The sequence below is a fragment of the Notolepis coatsorum genome (assembly GCF_963971535.1).
Source record: "Notolepis coatsorum genome assembly, chromosome: 2".
Classification (NCBI taxonomy): Eukaryota; Metazoa; Chordata; class Actinopteri; order Aulopiformes; family Paralepididae; genus Notolepis; species Notolepis coatsorum.
Window position 1 is genome coordinate 42,032,913 of NC_140166.1, and position 18,970 is coordinate 42,051,882.

General features: G+C 42.9%; 2 protein-coding genes across 4 annotated transcripts in view; one reads left to right on the plus strand and one right to left on the minus strand.

Annotated features, from left to right (window-relative positions):
- chfr (checkpoint with forkhead and ring finger domains, E3 ubiquitin protein ligase) overlaps positions 1-3,204 on the plus strand; it is a 38,012-nt gene extending 34,808 nt beyond the window's left edge. For both annotated transcript variants that reach the window (XM_084309097.1, XM_084309098.1), the window contains exons 17-18: positions 659-731; positions 1,107-3,204. In XM_084309097.1, coding sequence (XP_084165223.1) covers positions 659-731; positions 1,107-1,149 — 116 coding nt within the window. In that variant the 3' untranslated portion in view covers positions 1,150-3,204. The remainder of the gene's footprint in view (positions 1-658; positions 732-1,106) is intronic.
- Positions 3,205-5,218: 2,014 nt separating this feature from the next.
- Positions 5,219-18,970, minus strand: part of LOC311222849 (uncharacterized protein) — a 66,276-nt gene continuing 52,524 nt past the window's right edge. Inside the window, exons 5-7 of one of the 2 annotated variants that reach the window (XM_084307484.1) lie at positions 15,153-15,292; positions 7,286-7,522; positions 5,219-6,713 (exon numbers count right to left, since the gene is read on the minus strand). In XM_084307484.1, the coding sequence (XP_084163610.1) occupies positions 5,970-6,713; positions 7,286-7,522; positions 15,153-15,292 (1,121 nt within the window). In that variant the 3' untranslated portion in view covers positions 5,219-5,969. Of the gene's footprint in view, positions 6,714-7,281; positions 7,523-15,152; positions 15,293-18,970 lie in introns of both variants that reach the window. The other variant, XM_084307485.1, reaches the window with a different exon arrangement.

The following is an 18,970-nucleotide window of genomic DNA, read 5'->3' on the forward strand; positions in this document are numbered from 1 at the left end:
TATGTTTCGGTATGGAATATCACGTTAAGTAATGTGATGATTATCATCATACTGGACTGCATGATACACTGAAACTAACACTGTAACAAGTTAATTTCTCAAATCATTTCAGAAATCATTTTGTGAGAAATCTTGACTTAATTAGCTTTTTATCTTCATTTAGATGACTGAATTGTGTGCGTGTCATGATTCACAATATAAAAACAAAACATGGAGACAATAAGCGATATGTGTATATACCGGTATACAGGTGCAGCTCAATAAATTAGAATATCGTGGAAAAGTTATTTTATTTCAGTAATTCAAAAAGCAAAACTCTCAGATTCATTACACAAAGTGAAATATTTCAAGCCTTTATTTGTTTTAATTTAGATTATGGCTTACAGCTCATGAAAGCCCCAAATTCTGTATCTCAAAATTACATAAGACCAATAAAAAAAAGAAATTTAATATAGAAACGTCGGCCTTCTGAAAGGCCAAATGTTCATGCGTGTTCACTCAGTACTTGGTTGGGGCTCCTTTTGCACAAATTACTGCATTAATACAGTGAAATATATTGACTTTTCCACGATATTATAATTTATTGAGCTGTACCTGTATATATTGCCTAGCACTATTTGGAAGGAGTGTAATGATTTTGTCCATGCCTAATCCTCAGCTGCTGTGACGTCTCGTCCCGACTGCTACTGGGGACGAAACTGTCGTACTCAAGTGAAGGCACACCACGCCACGTAAGTTCAATCCAGTCTGTAGTGTTTCTCCATAATTGTTTCACTGGAGCTTTAGACGTTTACAAGCTCCTCTTATAGCTTTTCTTTAAGTAGAGTCTATTTTGTAACGGCCATAAATGGTATTGGAAAAGAGCTGCTGTGTAGCTATCCTCAATTCAGGTGTTCTGTAAGGCCATCAGCCTGTGCCCGTTGTTCACCAAATCCACCACTAGAGGGAGTGATGGCACCAACTTTGTTCCATCTCTCATCACCTGCCAATGTGTTGGTGCTGTGCAAACTGCTCCTTTTGATCATAGCTGCTTATTTTGCACTCTGGCTATGTCTACAATACTGTACTCTGAATACATAGTTTCCTTCATTTTTGTATTTTTTTAGGAAATTCAACCACATATGTGAGCAGACTCGCTTCAAGAGCTGAAGAGGCAGAGAGAGACTCTGGCCCTGTCGTCGCTGGAGCCAAAACTGACCACCCACCCGAGTCTCCAGTTTTAATCGCTAATCAATAGAAATAGATCATTCCGATAGATCCCACTGCTCTCCTGAAGCAGGAACACACCCTGGAGAAAACGGTTTCTTTTGTACTAAAATACTTTATGGCTGGATGCCTTGCGGGCTCTTTGCAGAAAATACAATCATGGTTGTCTTATGTGACATAGGGGTTGTGGATTTATGCTATGCACTCTGTAAACAGTTAAAGCTGCTCCCCGGGAAAGGCCGCTTTTATATTGGAAGCAGCACCACTAGCCAACATCATGCCCTTTTGGTTACAGAAAGACTTTGATGTTTCCCCCCCCCCCCCGAAAAAGAAATCAAATCTACTGAAAAGTGTAGGAGTGATTGAATAAATCTGAATGGACGGAGGCCATATGGTTAGGCAAGCTTGTGAGTGGTTTTTCCCAATACTTTTGAACCCTTTCACTACCACACTACAGAAGGTTAACCTTTCACTACCACACTACAGACGGTTAACCTTTCACTACCACACTACAGACGGTTAACCTTTCACTACCACACTACAGACGGTTAACCTTTCACTACCACACTACAGACGGTTAACCGTCTGTAGTGTGGTTGTGAAAGGGTTAACTCCTTGTCGTGCGGCAGTGAAACCTTCTGATGTGGCAGTGAAAGGGTTAACCTTCTGTATTGTTGCAGTGAATGGGTTAACCATGGCAATGGTAATGTGGTAGTGAAAGGGTTGAAAGAGAATGACCTGTTGTTTTGTTTACTTAATTTAGGAAGAATGCAGTTCTTCCTAAATTCTTTGTCTTCCTAAAACGTAAAATGTTCATGAAGATTGTTTGAAGCAAAACGCATGTTTCTATGCATAACTGACGTCGAGGTCGCTTGCCGCTCCTATACGAACGGCAGCGATACTTTGTAGCATCATTTTGGACACGAGAGACTTCCATGATCCTGACTCCTCGCCGTTGAAACGATCTGCATGTACAACGGGAAGTTTCCCTTTTTTTTTCTTGAAGGATTTCGATTGGGCGTTTTTCCCAGCGTGACCTGGCTTTACCAGGAGAGGGCAAAGAGTCATGTCAAAAGCTCACGTACATAATGGGGCTAATAGATTGAGAAATCCCATGTGATAGTTGTGTAGGATTTTGACGTTTGCGTGGATCAAGGCGACGTGTTGAAACGACGTAGTGTTATCCGCGGGGGCCCCTGGGGCCTCAGTTGTATGCTTTGGGTCGGGATAATCGACTCCAAGCTGATTAAAGTAGAGCATTAGCGACGCTTTCCTGGACTAGTAGTAAGGGGCTCAGGCGGTTGTTTTAGAATACACCGCAGCTCTCTCTAGAGGGGGTCCCCACCACGCGGGGAGCAAGGTTCCGTTAGGCACGTGTGGTGTATTGGTCGAGTGTGTTTGATATTAGCCCACCTGATCATCCATGTTGTGGCGTCGGCTCATAGACGGCAAGGGTCGTTTTTTCTTTTGGTAATGTTTTGGCAAGATTCTCTTGCAGAAACCCCCAGTTCAGGAATTCATATGTGCCAATATCCTAATCATGATGGTATGCTCTGTGCTGATGTCGATTTTTCTTTTTGTGTTTTTTATTTTATTTTAAATAACTGGTTTATTCCTAGGGTTGTGTTGCCATAACAAAAGTGTTACCTTGCAAGGTTTGGGGGTAGTTTTAATGTGGTTTATACAATTCCCCCCCCCCTAGAAATTAGTTTTCTAGCAGGATATTCAACATATTGAATGGATCAAATGTTATAGCCTCATGTAATCAGATGCCATTAGTTGAACTTAAATTGAATCAATTTTGTCAGAGTTCTTGAGTTTGCTTGAGGCTGCTGTTTTTGTGTGGTGTTTTTTTACTTTAGTTTCACTGTTTAGAGGTAGTAGTCTTAGTAAGGAGGCTGTGGTTGTGATTCCATAGCAATCGTTGGCATGTAATTGGTGTGTCACTTTACAGACCGTTGTATCTGTTGCATTTTTCATTATGACTATCAACAAACACCCAAGTGTCAAACCTGTCTGTAAAATGATGTGTCAAACTGACATTTTCTTTTGTAAAACAAAAAAATAATAATTTGACAAATCAGCCCACTGTTAGCTTAGTTCTTTAGGCTAGCCAGTATGGCCCTGTGTTATCAAGAGGCCTTCTATATTGAGTGATAAAATTGGTAGGCAAATTATTAGTGAAAGTATGTACCATATACTGGGAAAAGGTTTCATATGCAAGTCTTCAATATTAATACAAATTATCATTTGAAAAGAAATGCAGGAGCAGGTCTTAACCAGGATCCAATACATTTTGTATTTCTATATATACACTGTTTTATAGACCGTAGTAAGCTTCTGTTTTTCTTTTTACATTTGTCAGAACATTTGTAGTTAAAATGTCTAAAAATAGTTTGTTAGAAGTGTTTACATGTAGCACTTTGAGGGTGTTTGCACATAATTCAGCGCACACACATTAACCCTTTCACTACCACACTAAGGGTTAACCTTCTGTAGTGTGGTTGTGAAAGGGTTAACCCTTTGTCGTGTGGCAGTGAAAGGGGTTAAGACCTTTCAGTGGAATTGCGTTGCTAGGGAACCTGTCTATTAATATTAGCAAACTCTGCAATTGACCATATTCACACGGCTGCCTTTTTCGCTCTTATGTCATGCTCAGGTTGGGATTCCTTTTCACCCTTAGGTGGGAACAGGGTGGAAAGAAATTCCAACCTGAGCATGACATAAGAGCAAAATGGGACACTGTGTTGGTCAATGGGAAATAAACCTGTGCCCATGTAGAATGTCTTATGTTGTCGAGGTCGATAAAGGGTTCTCTCAAATGTCTCGAGATTCTACTTCGACCCGGTATATAAAGCGCTGCAGAAAAGTGTGTACAACTCCTCGTGCTTCTGCAACACGCATCAAGAGAATGTCCTCGTGCAATGTACCTTATGCTCGGCCTCGAGCGCTTACCTTTTCTCGTTTCTATATCCTCATTTAGGACCGCTGGTGGCAATATTCACACACACACCCCCAAGTCTATCAGGGACTGTTAAAAAAAAAAACAAGGGGCAAAGAATGGGCACTCTCCCGGCCTCGACGTGAGCTCCCGAGTTAATTTGTGGTTGTTGTTAGGTGGTGGTTTTCCCTGGCCGTGGGTTCACACTGGCATTCCTCAGCGGCTCAGGCCCGCCGCACAAGCCCAGCCGGTCCCCCTCTGGAGCAGCTGAGATTTAATGATTCCCTGCAGGAGGAGATCTGGGCGCCCTAAGCCAACAACAGTACAAGCCGCACCATCAGGAATGAGTGTTTAAAGAGGCTTTGGAAGGGGGTGCTTTGCGTTCTCTCTGGGGGGGGGTTAATATACGCTGTATTCCAGGGTAAATATTTACTCACTCGGTGAGAGTCTGGACCAAGCTGCTCTGCTCTTAAACAATATGACCGAAGTTAACGGGCAATTTTTTTATTCTACCTCAAAAGCTCCCAGGAAGTTGAGAACAATCCAATTTTTTTATGTTCTGTAGATTGAGATAAGTGGGCATGTAGAGTAGCCTTCAGTTCAAAGCAGGGCAGATGACTGGACTGGAAGAAGCAAATTCTTCCTTTATTGGAGCCAGGGGGGGGGGGGGGGGGTTATGCACTGCCTTTATAGACTTTATCAATTATTATTATATAGCTTAATCACTATAGCCTAGAATAGCACTAGTGAGATACAACTAGTAGTACTGCTTTGCTCAAAGACTGGAGTTTAGCAGTTGTTCATAGGCCTTTTTATGTCCCTGTACGTTGTATTAGCGATGCAAAAAAAAGGTCTTCTAAATGTATATGGATCTAACATGCCTGTTTGTTTAACTGCACTAATAAAAAGATTGATATAGCTTTTGTTGCTTCTGTGTCCAAATGCTTTACTTTTATCAGTACACTATGTTCAGGTGATCGACGCCAATACTCAACAAAACACGGAGAGGAAAGCATTTACATGACATAGCCTTTATTAAAACTTTACATTAAATTCCAACCAAACCTCCTTTAAATCACTATTGCAATTGCTAGTTCTCATGTTATTATACTACTCTTTTTACATCTAATACTGTATGTTAGTAACTGTTTATACAATGATCAATTCCCTTTTTTTTTTATTTTCTTTTTTATAATCCTGTATCAGCCTTTAAGAATACATTATGTATATATCGTTGTAGCGTTGATATTAACGCATGATCTCTATGCTCTTGTGGAGAATACTTCTGGTCATTTAGTTAATAGTGTGAGGATGTATTAAAACGGTAGCTTAAACGCTCTGCATCAAGTCCCATGTTAATAAAGAAAAAAGGCAAAAAGTTGAATGAATGAATGAGCTATTGGAAGAGAAGTGCATACGTCAAGGATATTTCAGCTCACTGGAATGTATCAAACTGGTTCAATAACCCAAAAGGGGGGAAAAGTGCTCTGAGGAGTTGGGAAGTCATGAAGTGCTCGCTAAGAAAACATCGCTGGTTCTTTTCATGTCCGCATTCAAATCATTTTCTTTTTTCTTTACACAAATACCGCAGCAGTCAATGCCCTGGCACAGTAAGCAACACAGTGTTCCAACACAGCATTACACAACAGATTTGCCAGTAAGAAGCCGTAGACTTGTAATAAAGTTGATTCAGAGAACAAAAAAAAAAAGCAGGTTATAACGTTTCACAACTTGGTGCTAAATGAAAAAGTTCTACAGTTTGCTTTAATTCGCCACCGAGGAGTCCATGCTCTCTTGTCCATCCTCCTAATAACATGACCGGTCACATCTCCTTACCTGTGACACTGCGCGGAGCCGTTGACTGGCTGAGGGACAGGCGGTTGTCGTCGCCCGTGCCGTGGTGTGCGAAGGCGGGCTTCGACTCGGTGCCGAAGAGAGGGCTGGAGGAAAGGAGAGGACCCACCCCGCCGGGTGCTGACGGACACCCCCACGGCCTCCAGTCTGGCCTGGCCCTCTGGAGCAGGGGCCCGTTGGCCTGGACGGCGGGGCCCTTCCCCCCCTCATGTGACCCTCTAACCAGCCCGTTGATCGTGGAGGAGGACAGGTGCTCCGCCAGGACCAGAGGCTGCCGGTCCTCCTCCTCGGAGATGGCGAACACGGGCACGCTGACGTGGTCGTCCTCGGCAGAGAAGTCGCGCCGCTTCCCACCCTGGGAGCCCTCGCCCTGATGATGAGGCTGGCCGGAGGGACACCCGGGGCTAGGCTCCGAGGAGGAGGAGGAGGAGAGCTGGCTGTGGTGGGCCCCCCCGGGGGTCGTCTTCGCCGCCGGGTCGGCGGTTCCGGAGAGCAGGCCGAAACAGGGCCCGGTGAAGCGGGAACGCCGCAGGTTGCTGGTGGAGTTGAGGCGCCGCTGCCTCTGGGCGGCCTGGGCCAGCGGGTAGGAGGCGTTCCTGAGCCACGAGTCGGAGAAGGCGGCGGCGTCGTCCGCCTTGGCCTCGAGGTGGACGTCCGAGAACACCTTCCTGCCGTCTCCCCCTCTGCAGTCGGCCACCAGGCTGGGCGGGGCCTAGTGAGGCACATGCCAATCAAAGCACCTTAGGGTAGTATGAGTCAAACTAAACACCACATCAATGAAAGAGCCTTACAAATAAAAGTATATATATATATATATAAAAGTAGAATCAGTCATATTCTACACAATCATAATACAGTAAGTATACAGCTTGTAGGTCAGTGGCCCTCGGTTTTGCCAGGTTTTGCTGTTCCCAATGTCCGAACAGAAATGGGAAAGAAAGCTTTTAGGTTTTCAGCACCTACTGGCTGGAACAATCTCCAGTCCGATCTGAAGATTCAAAGCTTGGTAACACTGTGAATGTATTTAAGGCTATGGTGAAGCGAGCCTATTGTAACCACGTTTTCTGTGTGCAAATGTTTTATCTGACCATTAACGTAACGTTACTTTTATCTGTAATGTCTATGTGTATATTTTGAAACTTTGTGTTGCTGCTATTCTTGGTCGGGTCTCCCTTGTAAAAGAGATCCTGGATCTCAATTGGGACAAACCTGGTTAAATAAAGGCTAAATACAAAAATTTTATTAAATATTGTGTCGAATGTGTAAAACGGTTGTAATACGAACGCTGTCCACCAGCTTGGTGAAGGGACTGCTGGAGTTCCAGCTGCACCACTTCTTGTGGAGCTGCGGCAGGGGAGGCAGGAAGTCCTGGAAGGTGCGTACGCTCCACGCCCGGGGCCTGGCGCAGCCGGCACCACCGTCCTGGGCGGACCTGGCACCTGGCGAGGAGGTGGCAGGGTCTGGAGAGGGCCAGTCACTCACAGGACCAGTGTCGCTGTGCCGCAGAAACCGCTCTCGTTGCTGAGAGACAAACATGTGCATGCCCACACAACACAACACACACACGTTTTTAGACAAAATCCCTTGAAGACAAACAATAATAGATGCACAAACAAATGTTGGAATCTCAAAATGACAAAAATGACATGTATCTAGTCCGAGTCTATAGATACAGGAAGCAGCGTCTCCTCCAAAAGTGGCGACTGCCAATTATCACGGATATAGAGAGGAACTTAGCTTTTGCCTCGGACATTACTGCCATCTGCAGTCCTCTCTCACAACTAATCTGTGGACATTACCTAGGCTTGCAAATATAAGCACCAGCTATTTACATTTGTACCCAAGCTGTGTAATGGCAACCTTTGAGCAGTTGGCGCATGCACACACACACACACACACGACAACAAGCAGTCAATGTTGGATCAACTCTCAAGCACATGTTGCTTGAGTAGGTTGAAGAGGTAAATAGAAACTGATTGGCTATGAACAAAACGTGGCATTATGCTCGAGCACTCAAATGCATCTAGAATGGTCATTGACCTAAAAGAGAATACACTGAACACCAGGCCAGCCTTTGAATCGGACATGGGTGTTTGGCATTGGGGCGTGGGCAGAAACATTGAAAACACTGCCCATTAACCTTGGATAACAATAGCACCTCAGCCATCCCATCTTGAACCTGAACGACTGCATGGGTTAAAATCCCAGTTTATGGGTCCTAACTGAATAAACATCGTCGACTCTACCCACCGCTAATGTGACCTATTATTATATAAATGGATTAGTTGCAGCTATGATGCCAAGCACACATTTACACTTAATTATCCCAACGTTTAGGTGATTATGAAGGCCTTTACGAGAGAGTTTGAAGGAATGATGAATCTTAGAGCATTGTGAAGCCTTAAAGATCCCCTCCAGTATTTTAAACCCTTAAACATTTCTATATTGAATAACAATTTGTATAAATATGTTTTTTCCACCAAATTGTTCAATAAACTACTGGAAATGGCATAGCAACATCTCTACACCTTTACCCTCATTGAGAATGCAAAGTCTATGAATTAGCAAATTACCAATAAACACCCATTGATATTTACCAGGAATTCCATGTCAGCAGCTCCTTCATGATATACTCAGATTTCTGTGTATGCTGAAGCTGAGGGTATCACACATGCTACACAGAGCACAGAGAAGCTCTCCCGTCTCCCAGAGAAAGAATGTGAGAAAGGCGCTCTGGTGACAAGTTCTGCACAAATAACAGTCTGTATAGTTAAAGTCAAGGCTCCAAGAGGAGGTAACAATAAAATACATAAAAAAAAACGTTTAAAAAAATAAGAAATACACATTTTGGAGTGGCAGGGGCCTTTAACCTGTTAAGCATTAAAGTCCCCCTATAGGGGACTTTTCTTTTCTTTATCATAAATCGATCAATAGAGACCGTATTAGATCCCCAATTATCATATCATGGGGTATCATTGGAAGGTCACACTCATTGGCTACAACCCTGTGCAAAGATTTTCGAGATCGCCAAATGATTGACGGAGCTAGAGCCCCAGGAGTCGGGGGTGGTAATGTGTACTTTTACGTACTTTGGGGCACGCCTCACATATCGGCATGTAACTCGAGAACCGCTGAACGGATTTTGTCACCTGAAAGGGCAATCGACAGGCAACAAATAGGGCTTTAATTCTATCTATATATTGTATTAAAAGAAATGCACACCGAGCCACTAGAGGTCGGCAAAGAATCGTCCACATGTGGGCCCTTGGTCAATGTTTTTAAATATATATTTTTTGTAGCCAAGAGTAAAGACCATAACCCTATCAAAAACAGTAGTCAAAGTGTATATTTTCATTTTTACCGATGTTTTATATACGATTTATCGGAAATACTAATTTATCGGAAAATGCTAATTATCGTAAAAACCGCAAGAAATGACTAAATCCAGATTAAACCCTGCCATTGGAAAGAGGAGCATTTTCCCTATCCATAGATGTATGATTTGGCCATAATAAGGTCAAGTTCAAGGTCAAATATGAATTTATAATTAAAGTCGATTATCATTAATTACTGTATCTACAAATCCTTCTGTTTAATCATCTTCCCGCGGTTCATTTGCTTAGATTCTTTGTACACATGATCTCAATAAGGTGGTGAATGAGCTCAGTGAGCATTTTCTCCTACCTGTATACATTTTTGATCAAATATGCAAAAATCATAAATCATAATTTATATTCTCCTTTTCTTCATTACAATTTACTCCGCCTAGTAACAGACACAATATTTCTGACACTGGAAATTAGGGATGTCCGATATTATCGGCCGATATCGGCAGTAAAATGTGATATCGGAAAATATCGGTATCGGTTTAAAAAAAAAAAAAAACAATAACAATATTTGTTATATATATATCCAGTGAAATTATTAGTTACCTGAAATTATTCAGTTTTTTGGACGGGGAAACCCTGCATATATCGGTATCGGTTGATATCGGTATCGGAAATTAAGAGTTGGACAATATCGGAATATCGGTATCGGTAAAAAAAAATATCGAGCATCCCTACTGGAAATACATACCCCCAGGTCCCTAGATACCAAGAACATGCAAATTGACCTTGCAGAAGTGGAGCAATCTTCCATTTACGTAGGCATGTACCTTTAGGCGAAAACGGTCTACAGATTACCACATTTCTGGACGTGTCAAATACGGTCAACTCTTTCCTTCCTTGTTAAACTGACTCCTTGCCATATACTGTCAACTATTACCTGCCTTGTTAAACTGACTCCTTGCCATATACGGTCAACTCTTGTTGTTGTTGTTGTTGTTGTTGTGTGTCCTTCCTTGTCAAACGGACTCCTTGGGGGATAGTGTAGTTAAACAGCTGACTGCCCCAGAGGGAGACCTAATTCATGAAGCTGTCATTGGCAGCACCAGCTAGATGTCTTACTAGAACCTTAATTGTTCCCCCCGCAGATTGTGCCGTGTACTATCTTTTTTTTTTTTCTTTTTTTTTGATATTTTTTGCACAAATCTCTCCAATATTCAACACATATCTTTCCACATCACAATATGCAATGTCCAAGATTTGCCTTTTTCTTTTTTTGTAAGAACATACAAAACATGTAAAAGACTCATACAAATACATTAAAAACTGACATGGAAATTAAAAAAAGACTTACGAAAAAAAATACTATACATTGTGCATATATATCCCTGATGCACATACTTTACATGTAGACCATGCATCTTCTATCGGGATGCCATCCTTCTCCATATTGCATGTGAGAGAATGCGTCTCAGATATATGTAGGTGTGCATGAGAGCATGCATGCATGTGTGTCTCAGATATATGTACGTGGGTACGTGTATCACGTAAGTATGTGTGCATGCCTCATACGTGTGTGTGTGTGCATCTTTCTGGTGTGTGACTGTACTCCTACCTCTTGTGTGTGTCTCGTATCCATGTGTGCCTCTGCCCCCTATGTGAGTGTGTATCTCAGGTATGTATATGTATGTGCCTCTCAGCTACGTATGTGTGTGTCCCCTATGTATGTGTATATCCCCCATATGTGTAAGTGAGAGCCTATGCTTCAACTATGTGTATATGTACGTGTGTGTATGCCTATTTCCTATAAATGAGTATGTGCATGTATGTGTGCCCCTGGCATGTATATCTCAGCCTTGTGCATATGAGTGTGTGTAAATCTATTATGTACACATACGAATATGTGTATCCTAGATACGTGTATGCGGCTAAACATGCGCATATGAGAGTGTGATAGAGATGGTGGCCATTCCATAGATACACCATCCGGACATAAAATCTATGCATATACATACATAATACAATATAAAGTACAAGTACCATCAGATCAGATCCCCTTTTTCACATTCATCCTTGATACCATTGTAATCCCACATTAATCATTTGTCCCCAGACCGTTCAGTCAGGTGTAGAAAACTGTCCCATACCTCAGCGAAGATATCCTCTCTCCCTGCGACTCTATATGTCACCCTTTCATATGATGCTGTCCGGAACATTAGTTCCATCCATTCTTTAAAAGTAATATCAACGGGTGATTTCCAATGTCGTAATGCAATTCTACATCCTGATATCATGGCCATTCTATACCACATTCCCCGGTATTTAGGCAGTTTAATCCCTTTCGGTACTATACCCAAAACACATGTCATTGGGGAGTTATTTATCTTCACATTCAGAACCTTACTTAGGAATATCACAATTTGATCCCACATTTTCCGGACCTTCTCACATTCGTATAGCATACCGTATGTAGTAAAGTGCCTGTCTCCTTCTCACATCTCCAGCAGATGTCACTGTCCCTTAATTTTAGTCTGGCCAGTTTACTAGGCGTCCAATAGCTTCTGTTCAACACTTTGTAAAAGATAAGTTGTGATTGTGCCTCCCGAGAGAATTTACCCCATTTGGACACCAGCTTCTCCCACATTTCCTCAGTAATATCCTCACGTACATCGTTCTCCCAGCTCAGCCTCAGACCCGCTAATTTGGGTGCATTGTATTCTCTTATAACATCATAGAATCTTGACGCACCGCCTTTCCTACGCCATCCTTTATAAAATATTTCTTGAATTGCAGTAATCGGGCCACACTTTGGCCCTCCCATTGATGACGATATACAATGTCTAATCTGTAGGAATTTATAGAAGTTTTTATTATCTATACCAAAATCCTCTTTAATATCCTCAAAAGGTAAAACCCCATCTTCCCCGGCTATATCACCTAGTACATGTATCCCCCTTTTAATCCAGTCGTCCCATATGACTGATTTCTTACCAGGTATAGGTCTGTCTGATTGTGTCAGGAAGGATTCCAGAGATGAGGGATATAACATTTCCTCCTCCATCTTGACCCAAGCAGGTGCCTCCTCAGTCGAGTGATTCAATTTGGAGAGCTGGGAGAGCGAGAACGCATAGTGATACCAGTCTAGTTTAGGCAGGGATAAGCCGCCATTTTCCTTTGCTGAATACATTTTGGCCCGTCCAAATAGCGGCCTTTTTCCCCCCCACAGATATACATTAATGACTTTGTCATACTGTTTGAGTAACTGGGTCGGGAGAGTCAGCGGCAGCATATATAGGATATAATTTAATTTGGGAGCCAATATCATTTTTACTAAGTTTATCTTCCCCAGGAGGGACATATTCATCTTGGCCCAATTCTGGGTCAGATCACTAATGTGTTCGATTATAGGGGCAATATTGGCTTGCACTATCTCTTTCAGACCTGGGATCAGCTTTATTCCTAGGTATATCAACCCTGACGGCATCCATCTGTACTGCCAGCCCCTCCTGATAGCAGGGGGACAACATTTAGAGAGAGGCATTGCTTCTGACTTGCTCCAGTTGATTGTGTATCCAGATATTTCAGAGAAGGACTCGTGCTGTGTACTATCTTTTTTTTTTTTTTTTTGGTCTTTTTCCCCCTCCATTTTCCGCCGATTTTCTCCCATCCCAATGTTAGTCGTATGCCAATTCCCAGTCCCTTCCTGGTTGCTGCGCACCTACCCCCCCACAGTCAGATCATCTGGGAGAGTGGAGGCTACCACGTGCTTCCTCCGACACACGTCCAGCCAATCACCGCTTCTTTTCACCTGCCAGCGCGGATTCTCATTGAGAGGGCGTAGCGTGTGGGAGGACCACACTATCCCCCTCACGTCCAATCCGCGCTTAGCAGGCGCCCCGACCGAACTGTAGGACTCGCTGTTTACAACGACCCGGACCCACCCCGCCAGCTTCTCCCACCCTCTGATACAGCCAATTGTATCAGTGCAGACGGCCAGCCAAGCTGGTGACAACCCCGGAGCTGTGAGCTGGATTCGAACAGGCAAATCCAGCTCAGCTCCGGGGCTGGTGACGAACGCAATCTCCGCTCGACCACCTAACCGCCTTGCTGTGTACTATCTTAATGGATTAGCAGGAACTGTACTGCTTAGCTTTGGCCCACTCAATCACTCACTCACTCACTCACTCAGCCAGCCAGCCAGCCAGCCAGCCAGCCAGCCGTGTGTGTGTGTGTGTGTGTGTGTGTGTGTGTGTGTGTGTGTGTGTGTGTGTGTGTGGCTCACGTACCAAGCCCATTCATTGTTTGGATTGGAATGCTTTCATTCATGTTTCTGTCCATGAATGTCCCTGTATTCAAAACAGGGAGCATCCGAGATGTACACGGTACTGCGTTTGTACCTCACTGGGAACCGATGACTCATATCATAGGGAAATTCAATGTATAGGTCGAGCCACGTATAGGTCTCGCACATACATTTAGACGTGCGACATTAGGCCAAGATCTTTCCTGGTGCTGCTCAGAGAGAAAAGGGGGGGGGTTAGAGTTCACACCCATCGGAGAGAGAAAGAGCCCGGATAATCCTTCCTACAGAATCACCAGCAGCTAGCTCAGTCTAGACAAGAATTAGGGAGGTTTTAAAATGTGCTCTTTCGGTCAGTAAAGCCTCCACTGGTCACAATGCTAACTTGTGGGTCGGGTACAAAAAAAGGTGAGAAATCAGCCGCACCTGATGGGAAAACCAGGCCCTAGAAGAACCGCACTAGCCCAGAAGAACCGTGCCAGATCAGAAGAACCCACGTTAGCCCCAGAAGAAGCCTGTCCTGCAATAGGGACGGATATATTGGGGGGAGATGATTTCGATGAGAGCGCTTGCCGTATTTAATTGACCCTTGCTGTCGTTAGTCTACTCTATGGTAAACAGATATTTGCTCAAACACTATTTACTGTATTATGGACTACTGCAAAGGGGACACACAGTCAGAGACAGACCACACACTGTGTACCACAGGAGCACACACACACACCACACACACACCACACACACACAGTAGAGCTGGGTGGGAATCTGGCTCTGCAGATAATACAACCATTAGCCTGGGCTACAGAAAAGCCGGCCATTCCTTGGTAAAGCTGCCAGGGCTGCCTTATGCCAACTCTTATTCCAAGAGAGCACAAACAATGTTGGGTCAAACCCCCTCCCCTCCCCTCTTTCTCTCTCTCTCTCTCTCTCTTCTTCCTCCTCCTCCTCCTCCTCCTCAATGCCCCTCATCCCTCCATCCCTTCATCTCCGTGCAGCTTCCAGGCTGCACTTTAACACCTCCTCCTCCACCCGCCAGGCAGAAGGTGTCGGTGTAGTGATGAGCAACTGGGTCAGTCAGCGGCCCCGCCACCTCTTAACAAAAACGTTGTTGGTGTTTGGATGACATTTTGTGTGGACACTACAGTAGGTCCTGTGTTCCCCAGCCTAGCGTTTGGCCGGTAGAATGAACGCAGCAACAAATGAAAAAATGGACTCCATTGTATATGCCGCTTTCATCCAAAGTAATTTACACCTTATGCCTCACATTCACCCACTCACACAACGATGGCGGAGGCAACCATGCAAGCAGTTATGGGTTCAGTGTCTCACTCAAAGACACGTCAACACGCTGCCGGGAGGAGCTGGGATCGAACAGAGAACATTCAGATTACCAGACGACCGCTCTACCTGCCAGCCCAACATTATGGTGCATCGTATTGACAAAATAAATTATCTTCTGCCACACTTCTGCATACAGACCTTTCTTCTCTTGTATTCGTCATGTAAAGTGGAAAAGTGTTTTTACCGTGTGGAGCGAGAAGGGCGGCCCGCTGGGGCTGGGGGCTGACGATACGATGAACACCTCATCCGCTCCCAGGTCCAACTCCGTCAAGCCGCCGGAGGAAAGCTCCAGCTCTGCGTGTCGGGAGACGTCACCTGCACTAACTGAGGGAAATAGGAGGCGGAGGAGGAGAACAGTGATCAATCCCAGTGTGATCAATGAATGAATGAATGGTTTTATGTCTTCTTTTACAAAGCAATGTACAGTAGTAGAACATCTATGAAAGAAAGAAAATTACAGAAAAGGTGTAGAGGCTGAAGCCGAGGCTTATAATTGCCTACCCTTTTTACATTACATTTTTTTTTTTTTTTTTTAAATAACATAATCCAGTACATAATTTTGCAAAAACAAAAGGTTACAAAAGTTTCATCGTTTTATATACGAAACGTATATTTGTTTTTTATATATATAATAATAATATTATTATATAGGTAGGTAGGTAGGTAGGTAGGTAGGTAGGAAGGAAAGGAAACCACTGGCTAGATTTGTTTATTATCATAGTGTATTCATACTCATTCATACCTCTATATTATATATATATATATATATATATATATATATATATATATATATATATATATATATATATATATATATATATATATAATACTGTATACATTATATTAGCATATTTACCCAATAGCTTTTATATATATACTCCATATACACATGTTATACTGTATACATATGCACTGTAATGCACTTCACTGCTCCTTTATATATATACTCCATATACACATGTTATATACATACACACTGTATACAATGCACTTCACTGCTCCTTTATATATATACTCCATATACACATGTTATATACATACACACTGTATACAATGCACTTCACTGCTCCTCTGCACTCCGGTTAGATGCCAACTTAGTTTCGTTGTACTCTGTACTCGTACTTGTGCAAAATGTCCTAATCTTTCTGTGCTCGTAGAGGCTCTGTGGTGTTGTGGCGGCGGTGTAAACTCGGTAATACCGTGACTGAAGTACACACAGAGGGGGGACTGTACTACCCCTGTTGTTCCAACTGCTCCCAAGCCGCCTCCGTGGGTTAAATGCCACAACCCACAAATCTGTCTGCCTGGGCTCAGCCCCGCTGGGAGAAGCCTTTAGCCCTCTCACTGCGACAATACAGAAGGTTAACCCTTTCACTACCACGCTACAGACGGTTAACCATCTGTAGTGTAACCGTCTGTAGTGTGGTAGTGAAAGGGTTAACTGTATGTAGTGTGGTTGTGAAAGGGCTAACCATCTGTAGTGTGTTAGTGAAAGGGTTAACCTTCTGTAGTGTGTTAGTGAAAGGGTTAACCTTCTGTAGTGTGGTTGTGAAAGGGCTAACCGTCTGTAGTGTGGTAGTGAAAGGGCTAACCGTCTGTAGTGTGGTAGTGAAAGGGTTAACCGTCTGTAGTGTGGTAGTGAAAGGGTTAACCGTCTGTAGTGTGGTAGTGAAAGGGTTAACCGTCTGTAGTGTGGTAGTGAAAGGGTTAACCGTCTGTAGTGTGGTAGTGAAAGGGTTAACCTTCTGTAGTGTGGTTGTGAAAGGGTTAACCTTCTGTAGTGTGGTTGTGAAAGGGTTAACCTTCTGTATTGTCACAATGAAAGGGTTAACCCTTTGGTAGTGTGGCAGTGAAAGGGTTTAGATTGTTGTTCCAGGATCAAGGCTGTATGTTACTCCAAAACTAAACCCCCCCCCCTTTTTTCATTGAGACCTTTGGCTCACCTCCACCTCCCAGTCACTCTACCAGGTCCACTACGGGTTGACCTCATGCACTCACGTGTACGATTCATATACACACACGCTTTAATGTGGCCTGAACAAGAGATTTAAGTGGATTGCACCTTGCTTTCATACCTTTATTCATTCCTTCTCAGATCTTAGGGCTGAATGCTTCAACGATTCAGTTGCTGCCATGGTAGTTGATGCCAAAATCACAAAATTCTATTTAAAAAAAATATATATATATATATATATATATTTTTTTTTGGGATTTTGGCATCAACTACCATGGCAGCAACTGAAGCATTCATACAAAAAATTAAGCTTTGATTATTCGCTGATAATTACGACGTCAAAACCCCCAAAAAGGTCAGGACTAGATTCTAGAGCACTTCCACCATGTAACCAGGACTAGATTCTAGAGCACTTCCACCATGTAACCAGGACTAGATTCTAGAGCCCTTCCACCATGTAACCAGGACTAGATTCTAGAGCACTTCCACCATGTAACCAGGACTAGATTCTAGAGCACTTCCACCATGTAACCAGGACTAGATTCTAGAGCACTTCCACCATGTAACCAGGACTAGATTCTAGAGCACTTCCACCATGTAACCAGGACTAGATTCTAGAGCAGGGGTGGGCAATTATTTTTCCCGGGGGGCCGAATGAGCAACTGAAAATATGTTGGGGGGCCGGGCCAAAATTCCAAACTCAATTATGCATAATATACATTTTATTTCTATATAAAAAGCAGTAAATGGCATTGTTTTGACCCCTGGTAAGAGTGTATGTTATTATTTGGCAATTAAAAGGTGAGGTTATAGCTTTCAAAAATATCATTTATTCAAATAGAATTTATTTCCAAAATGATAAACAAAATGTGAAACATTAATAACAAAGGGAATTTTGAGTTTCATATACTATTGAAACAAGGATTTTCTTAGCTTTCTAAAGACATCACATCATCTTATAGCAAAAATAAACAAGACATGTCACTGAACTGTGTAAAGAAAAGTGTCCCAGTTTTGTAGCCTTTTTTTACTTTACATGCCTATATTAAACATTTTATGTTTTCAGAACTGTGCAAAAAAAAGAAAAGAAATATCAAGTGTCCCATTTCACTTGTTATATTTCCACATTTTAGTGTTCTTCAGTTCTTTTTTTTCATTCAGTGTGAGAAATCCAGTCTCTGTTGAGCTTTAACAAGTCCATCAAAGTCAGGTTGCATGTCTGAGGTGGAGATGCGAAGCACAGCTGCCAGATGTTCATCAGTGAGAGAGGATCTGTACCTGGACTTGGTAAATGTCATGACTGAGAATGTCTGTTCACATATGTAGGTGGATCCAAAGAGAACCAACATCTTCTGAGCATGTCTCCTAAACGTATACTGTGCGTGTGAACGTTGACATGAAAAAAATAAAGTAAAAAAAAAAAAAAAAAACAATATTAAAAAAATGTTTTTTTTTATTATTTTTTTTATTTTTTTTTATTATCATGTAATCTTTCGCGGGCCGGTCAGAATCATCCCGCGGGCCGGATCCGGCCCGCGGGCCGTACAATGCCCAGGTCTGTTCTAGAGCACTTCCACCATGTAACCAGGACTAGATTCTAGAGCACTTCCACCATGTAACCAGGACTAGATTCTAGAGCACTTCCACCATGTAACCAGGACTAGATTCTAGAGCACTTCCACCATGTAACCAGGGATGTTGATCATAGTTAGAGGACAACATGTGACCCTTTCACAGTGAGAAGCACTTACTGAAATGAACTTGACAACATAAAAAGTACCGTTTGAGAATTTGACATTGACATGACCGGAAATAAAAAAAAATGTCCCAATTAAAATGAAAACAGAAAAAGAAGGTGTTGGTCATGTTGTGCAGTTAGGATGATGCATGTCTCAACAGTCCTGTCTCAATCAATCAATCAATCAATCTACAAAAACATTCTAAAGCAAAATCTCTGGGTGTAGCCAAGAAGGTGGGGGACAGCGATGTGGTTTCAGGTCAGCGGGGAAGGGTGAGTGAGGACAACTGGGAGGGGAATAACTGGGGAG